We start from the raw sequence: 7,466 nt of genomic DNA on the forward strand, positions 1-7,466 counted from the left end.
TGGCAGCTCGGGGGACCGAACCCAGCCAGGGTGCATGTTAGGCAAGCTCTGTGCTCCAGCCACATCCCCGGCACAAGACTGGGATTCATTTATAATTTTTCCACCTTTAGTGGATCTTTGCTTTTCCATCTTTGTCTTCATGGTGGACATGCGAGCTTTCGTCTGACGCTCCCTGCGCACAGGTCCCGCTGTAGAACTGGAAGGACGCTCCTGGTCTGTCTATGGGTTAAACGCACCTGAGACCTCAGAGCTCAGCTTGCCCTTTCAGCTCCTGCCCAGCCTTTATGGCTCGGGTTCCACCGAAGGCCAAGGACAGAGAGGAAGGATCCAGATGTGAGGAGCTGACATGCCCTCCCCGCGGGAGTGACGCTGCCTGCCAATAGCGGCCAAGAGGCAGAGCCCATCCTGCACTGGTCATCTCTGCAGCTATGGAATGTTTTCCCTTCTTAAGAGCCCGAAGTTCTCAGGGAGCCAAGTAGTTAGGGGCACTGCCACAGTACAACCGGAACTCAAGCCTGAAATGATGTTGTGCTTGTTTGCAAATGCCAGATCCTGCTGCTATGGACTTTTCTAGGTCACACAGTCAGGCAGCCTGATGTATCTTTTTAACTCTGCATCAGGACCATGTACCCCCCTGGGGAGGACTCCAGTCTGTGGGGGTGAGAAGGTGCCCTTTCTGGGCCCACTGCAGGTGCTCTTGGAGTCCAGATGAAGCGCTTTCCCCTGGGAGCTCTGCTACCTCTGCCAGAGGGATGCAGATGGAGAGGTCAGTCTGAGAGGAGTACTCAGGACTCTGCTGTGCAGAACCTTGCTGACTACAGTTTTACAGAGGAGACTGGGCGGGGTGGGGAATCATTCTCCAGCTCTTCCCTGATCTAGAACACTCTCCAGGTTCCTTCTGTCTTCTCTTAAATACATACTATAACTATTTTTTTCATGAATTAGTTCGTTTGCAAACATTAAAAACCTAATCTGCAGCCCCCCGCTAGGTATTCACTCCGTTGCCCATGCAGTTTTGAATTGTGTGTGTGTGTGATACTGGGAATTGAACCAGGGCCTCATCCATGACAAGCATGTGCTCTACCACTGAGCCACGTCCACAGCCCCTTGAATTCCATTTCAAAGCAGGTACTGTTAGAGGGGGCAGCTGGGGTCATCGGATGGCGCCCTGGAGGACAGATGATATCTTAACTCACTTTCAAGATGCCAGTCGCGGTGCCATGACCAGGAGTTGAGGGCAACAAGCAGAGAGGACACGGGAACTCTGCCTTTGGAAAGGGCTCTCCTGTCAGATTCGATCTGCCCAGGATCCTTTCCTGCTGCCCAAAGGTGCAGAGTGAGGGGAAGGCAACCCCAGCCCCAGCTGGCCAACCCATCCCGCACAATCATTACTTAAATTACCAGCTTGTGCCTAGAAAGGATTGAAGGGTTTGACCTTCAGAGAACGAGCCTCCAGAGAAGCGAAATTTCTATTCTGGGATGTGGATAATGAGCAGAGAAGCAGGCAAGCCACGCTCCGGGCTCTCTGCCTTTTTCCAGCTTGGTGAATTTGGAGGCCTGCACCCCTCCTGTCCCCTGCTCCCCTACGAATTGGCTTCAGTGGAGGAAGGCTGCCTGGTGTGTGTCTGGGTACAGGGGGAGCGGAGGGGGACCGCCAGAGAGCATCCCCCAAAGCCTCAAGGGTCCACTCTCAGATGGAGGGACACTGCTACCGACCGTAGGGCAGCAAACACGGGATTTCACGAGGAGATACAGGTTCTCTGAAAGGTGGGAGCAGGTTCGGCGATGACAGTCAGACAAAAGCACTCAACACCGAGGTGAAGTTTGCAAATGCTGCTGCAATTTTATTTCTAACTCTAGGTGTTTATATACTAGTTTCAAGGGCACACCTCAAGAGTGATTCCAGTCACAGGCAGGCATGAGAAAGATAGACAATAGTACTGTAAAAGCTAAGACCACAAGGTCAAGGTGAGACCACACCTATATACCATCACAAAAGCTAAGACCATTAAGTCAAGGTAAGACCACACCTATACGCAGTCAGAAGGGGAAGTTTGTAAAACAAAGGACTGGCTTCAGCATGTCACCTTCAGGATCACCTTCAGGACTTCACAGTCCGGGGCTCAGGGTCAGCACTTTGGCCGCCCGTCCTCTTGTGCCCCAACACCTCCCCATCTCTAGGAACATCTAATTGTTCCTAACCTTTCCTGGGCCCAGAATTCTACAGATAATGAACAAATAGTAATAAAGACAAAATAGAACAGAATTATAGATGAACCCAATGTCCCCAAACTGCAGGCAGAGAGGCCAGCTATTCTCTTCACGGCTGACTTCGCATGCGGTGTGTGCCAAGGACCTCCAGGAGGCTTAACCCCGTGGGGACGATACCTCGGGTCTGGTTTCTGCCAGGTGACCGGCATTGTCACGCAGACTCTACTGGAGTGGTCGTGGCAGGACACAGCCTCAGATAGTCATCTGCAAGGCACAGCCTGGCCTGGGACCACGTCCAGTCCTCTCTGTTTGCTTTGGGAACCACCCAAGGACACGGTTTAGTTATTGAGAGGTGTGAAAGTGGAAAACAAAAAGCCCCTGGAAAACTGAGCACACACCCATCCCCTCAGCTGATGGAAGAGGGCTGGGCTGCTGAGATAAAAGCAGCTGGTTCTGCCTTCCTGCTTCCCAGTTCAGGGGTGCCAGGTCTGGCTTCCTGGTCCCCAGGTCTCCTGAGCCCTCGTGTGACAGTTGGGACTGTTTCCTTTGGAGGTCTCCAGACCAGCCTCTGCGGGCACATGAGGGAGAGGCAGAGTTGAGTGGAGGGGGACCTAGCTGAAGCCTGGGCAGAAAGGGGCGCAGCAGTCCCCTCATCAGGGTAGGATGTGGGGTTGGGCATCAGAGCCCACTTTGGACCCAAACAGGAGCTGATGTCAGTCGGAGCCCATGGAATGTTCCCAGTGAGTGATAACTTCCTGAGGCCTGTGGTTTTGAGTAAGGCTGGCTCGGTCCAGCCGTGCCACAGAAGAGCAGAAGCAACTGGGCTGCCCGGTCACGTGACAGGAGCTGGGTGGGCCACATGTTTCCGTGGGTGCCCAGAGTGCCATGTTCAAGGGGCATACCCTTCCTGCCAAGCAATGTGGGGAATTCTGCCAGGCTGAAAACGAACAGGCTGGTTTGCTTCCAATCCCTCCTCAGGTGGAAAGTTGAGGTTTTGCAATCCTGTAATTACTATGTTTAGCAAAAATACCATTTCTCCTTCTTGGGTAATTTTCAGAAATGGAAACCAATTTTCTTTGTGCTGGATGAGTCAAAGACCACAAAGTCTACAAAATCATGTCTCAATCCCAGTGAGGATGTTTTTAACTCTACTCCACAAATGTTCATTTGGGGGAGAGCAAGGTCCTGGTTTGCATTTACTTGGGTAGATCCGGGGAAAGGGAGATGGAAAAGAAGGTCTAGAACACAAGGTTCTGGAGCCAAATAAGGACACAATTCCCAGGCTATTTCCCTACCCATCTATGGTTGGCAAAATAATGACCCTTGAATATCCATGTCATAAGCCTGAAACCTGTGGATATGTTACCTTAGAGTGCAAAAGGGATTTTGTGGTATAATTAAGGACCTTGAGATGGGATATTATCCTGGGTTATGGGAGTGGGCCCAGTGCAATTCCAGGCTCCCTATTAAGTGGAGACAGGAAATTTGACACCTGGAAGCTGAAGCCAGGCAGAGATAAGATTTGAAGATGCTACCCTGCTGGTTTTACAGGTGAAGGAAGGGGCCGTGAGCTAAGAAATGCATGTGGGAAAAGCCAGGTCTACTGCAGACTTCAGACCTCCAGAAATGTAAGATGATGTGTTTGTGATGCTTGTTTAAAATTATTTATTTATTTTTTTGTTTGTTTTTTGAGACAGGGTCTCACTATGTAGTTGAGACTGACCTGGAACTCACTACGTAGCCCAGGCTTGTCTCGAATTCACAGTGATCCTCCTGGCTCAGCTTCCAGAGTGCTGGGATTACAGGCGTGCGCCACCACGCCCGGCTCTGTGGTGCTTTAAATCTGTACAGAAATAGGTCCTTAATACACCATCCAATGCAAAACTCAGCTCTTCTTCCAAGGACTTGGGAACAAACCCATCTCCTCAGGAAGCTGAAGATGCCATAAACCAAGGTAGAAGCCAGGATTTGAAGGTCAAGGTAGCCAGAACAATGTGGAAGTCTAGCTGCAAACACAGACAACTTCTTCCAATAGACTGTACCTCAGCAACACCAGGAGGAGGGTAGGCCTGGCTTCCTAACACCCCCTTTCTCTGAAACTCACAGGGTCAGACATGCACACTCAGTCAGTCTTCCCATGGAAATATGAAACAGTGATTCACATTACGGTCCTGAAAACATAGTGGTTTTCCCTGAGAAAGAACATGTGCATAACCAGTCAGGCAGCCGAGCGTGGTGGTACACATCTGTAATCCTAGCATTTGGGAGACTGAGGCAGGATGATACAAGGCCAGCTGGGGCTACACAGTGAGTTTAAGGAAGGCCAGCCTGAACTACCAAGACCTAGTCTCAAAAAAAAAAAGGAACGCAGAACACATTTAAATTTAACGTAAACAACAAATCTTGGGCTGGTGATATAGTTCAGTGGTAGAGCGGTGATTAGCATTCACAAGGCTTTGGGTTACATTTCCATCACACACACACTCTATTTCTCTCCCTCTCTCTCTCTCTCTCTCTCTCTCTCTCCTTTCTTTCTCTGTGTGTGATGGTGCATACCTGTAGTCCCAGCATTCTGGGAGGCTAAGGCAGGGAGAGTGCAAATTGAGCCCAACCCAAGCAATTAGCAGTTTAGTTTTTTTTGTTTTGTTTTTGAGACAGGGTCTCATTATGTAGATGAGACTGCCCTGGAACTCACTATGTAGCCCAGGCTGGTCTCGAATTCACGGTGATCCTCCTGCCTCAGCCTCCAGAGTGCTGGGATTACAGGTGTGCGCCACCAGGCCCAGCACAATTAGCAATTTAGTAAGACCGTATCTCAAAAGGAAAAAATTAAAAAAGGGCCAGGATGTATTTCAGAGTGAAGGTCCTGGGTTCCATCCCTAGTACCACAAAAATGAAAAAGAGGACAATGTTCCCAAAGTAATGACTCTGAATTGTAGAGGCCTGAAGGTTGGTGAGGGGCAGTGGAAGCTAGAGACTAAAGGTTCAGTAGAGACCCTAACCTCTGCAAGAATGCTCCCGGCATTAGAGCTACAGTCACCACAACTATTCAGAGAAACAGAAAACCAAGCAAAGGCCACCAGAGCTGTAGAACCCTCCTCAGTCCATCTGCTCCCTGGACCGCCGTGGAGCCTGCAGCACCTGGCACCCGGCACCCAGGGAGCTCTCAGAATGGGAAGTCACACCAGGGGCGGCCTAGAACAAGCGGCAGGGCCTTCCAGCCTGGGGGTTTGCTTCTAGGCTCCTCTGGGGATGGTTGTCTTTTGGGGAGAGCGCCCTCCTCTCTGGATTTGGGTTCCCATGTGTCAAAAACAAAGCAGTGGCTTGCCTTTGCCTCTCGACCAAGCTTTTGGAAAGAGAATAGCATTCTTCAGACAAGGAGAAAGGGCAAGGGCTCTGGAAAAGGCAGCCTGGTCGGGGGAGGCCAAAGACGAGAGTGATGGGGGCAGAGCAGAAGCCCTGAAGGTGAGGGGGCCAAGGGTTGAGGTGGCAGTCAGGACAGAGGAGGCATTGTGCGGGCTGCAACAAGGGCCAGAGGGCTCTGCCCTTCGCCTCCTCCCCGCTGGGACTTCCCGAGCCGGGAAAGGAGCACGGCTCCCAGGCCAGGGATAAAGAGCCCAGCGGGCTGCCCCACCTCCCTTCGCCGACTGTTTCCAGTCAACTCCACCCCTGCCAGCCTCGCGGACTCAAGGCCTCCAGCCTGGGGCCCCAGAAGAAAAGAGGATCCCTACCCCAGGCAAGCGTCATAGCCACCAACTCACGCACAAGGTTTTCCGTCCCTGTGCCTCAGTTTCCCCTCTTCAGCCTTAGCGACACTGGCTTTTCGGGTCAAATTGGAAATGCCCTTCCAAGCGGGGATGCAGAAGGTGGGGGAGGAACTGTTCCCGCCGGTTTCCGCAGCCAACCCGCTCCAAGGCTGACATCCCGGGGACCACAGATCCTCCTCCTCGCGGCTTCTAGGGGCCAAAGTCCTGATCCGGAGTGGAGAAGGAAATACACACGAGCAGAAGGGAGAGGTGGGCAGATCTGACCCTTGGTTCCCGCGGGGAGCTAGAGTCCCGCTGCGCGTGACCGTGGCACTGCGGCTGCTCCTCCCCCGCCAGCGAAAGACGGGGGAGGTCGGAGGGCGGCGGAGACGCAGGACCGGATCCCTGCGGACGCGCGTCGCGGCTCTGGGGATGGTTGACTAGGTCCTACCCCCTCCTCTCCTCTCGTCTGGTCTCTCGTTTCCGGGAGTTTCTCCGTTCTGAGCGCGTCGCTGAGTCACCGTCTGCGCTCCGCACCCAGCTGTCCAGGGCTCCGTCCCCCTGCCCTGCCTGGGGACCTCCAAAGGGTGGGAACGACGCCAGTCCACCCGGCGCTCCGGAGGAGAAGACACCACCGAGGCGTGCCCGGGGCCCGCGCTGCTCCCGGACTCCCCTCCTGGACTTGAAGAGACGAGAGGGGCTTGTGTGGGTCGGTGGGCACCGGCTTGGGCTGGGCCCGGTCAGTCTCAGCCTGCTTCAGGGCTTTTTTTTTCCCAAACTCCTGCCCTACTTGGGTCAAATCGGCCTTGGCAACTTCTTCCTCGCAGTCTCCGCGAATAACCTTCCAGGGATTTAACTCTAGCTGGTCGCGGACACGTTCAGGTCACCTGCCGTGAAATGTAGCGCGCTTGCGCTTGCGCGCGCGCGCACACACACACACACACACACACACACACACACACACACACACACGCACAGGCCCCGGCTCGCCTCCGCATTTCCAGCGGAGCCAGCGGGAGGGGCTGGGCGACAGGACCACGCCCTCCATGCCTCTCCACTACAGGCCGGGACCCGTCGGCCCCTCCACCCTGCCAGACTCCTACCCGGCAGGCCGGAAGCGTGGACTTGATCGCCCACTGCAGGCAGCTGCTCTGGTCCAGGTGAGCCTGACAGTGCACCCTGGGCAAAACATCCAACTTTTAAGGTTGCTGACAAAGCTTCCTCCTGATCTCGTACCCGGGCTCGGAGCCAGCAGCAGGTCCAGCCCTACCCCCGACGGGGCTCCAGGCTGCCTCGGGCGCTGTGATGAACTGATCCAGAAATGAAAACCAGTTCTCAGTGGGACAGCGAGAGAGGAAGAGAAGGAGCCCGTGGGTGAAGGCGAGGGGAGGACGGGGTGAGGGCCGGGCTGAGTCTGGGCTTCTTCTGGTGGGCTGGGGCGGGCGCGCTGCATCTCCGCTGCTGGCAGCGCGCGGGGCTGCGAGGGAGGTCGAGACTTCGGGGTGCAGC

The 7,466-nt window shown here is 54.1% G+C and overlaps 1 protein-coding gene across 2 annotated transcripts in view; it reads left to right on the forward strand.

Annotated features, from left to right (window-relative positions):
* The first annotated feature begins 5,913 nt into the window (after positions 1-5,913).
* Sphk1 (sphingosine kinase 1) overlaps positions 5,914-7,466 on the forward strand; it is a 5,468-nt gene continuing 3,915 nt past the window's right edge. Inside the window, exon 1 of one of the 2 annotated variants that reach the window (XM_019206680.2) lies at positions 5,914-7,117. Coding sequence is in view for 1 of the 2 variants with exons in the window: in XM_010618449.3 (XP_010616751.1) it covers positions 7,279-7,327 (49 nt within the window). In the remaining variant the exon portion in view is untranslated. The other variant, XM_010618449.3, reaches the window with a different exon arrangement.

This window comes from Fukomys damarensis, unplaced genomic scaffold (genome assembly GCF_012274545.1).
Source record: "Fukomys damarensis isolate Sample0158 unplaced genomic scaffold, DMR_v1.0_HiC HiC_scaffold_23, whole genome shotgun sequence".
Lineage (NCBI taxonomy): Eukaryota > Metazoa > Chordata > Mammalia > Rodentia > Bathyergidae > Fukomys > Fukomys damarensis.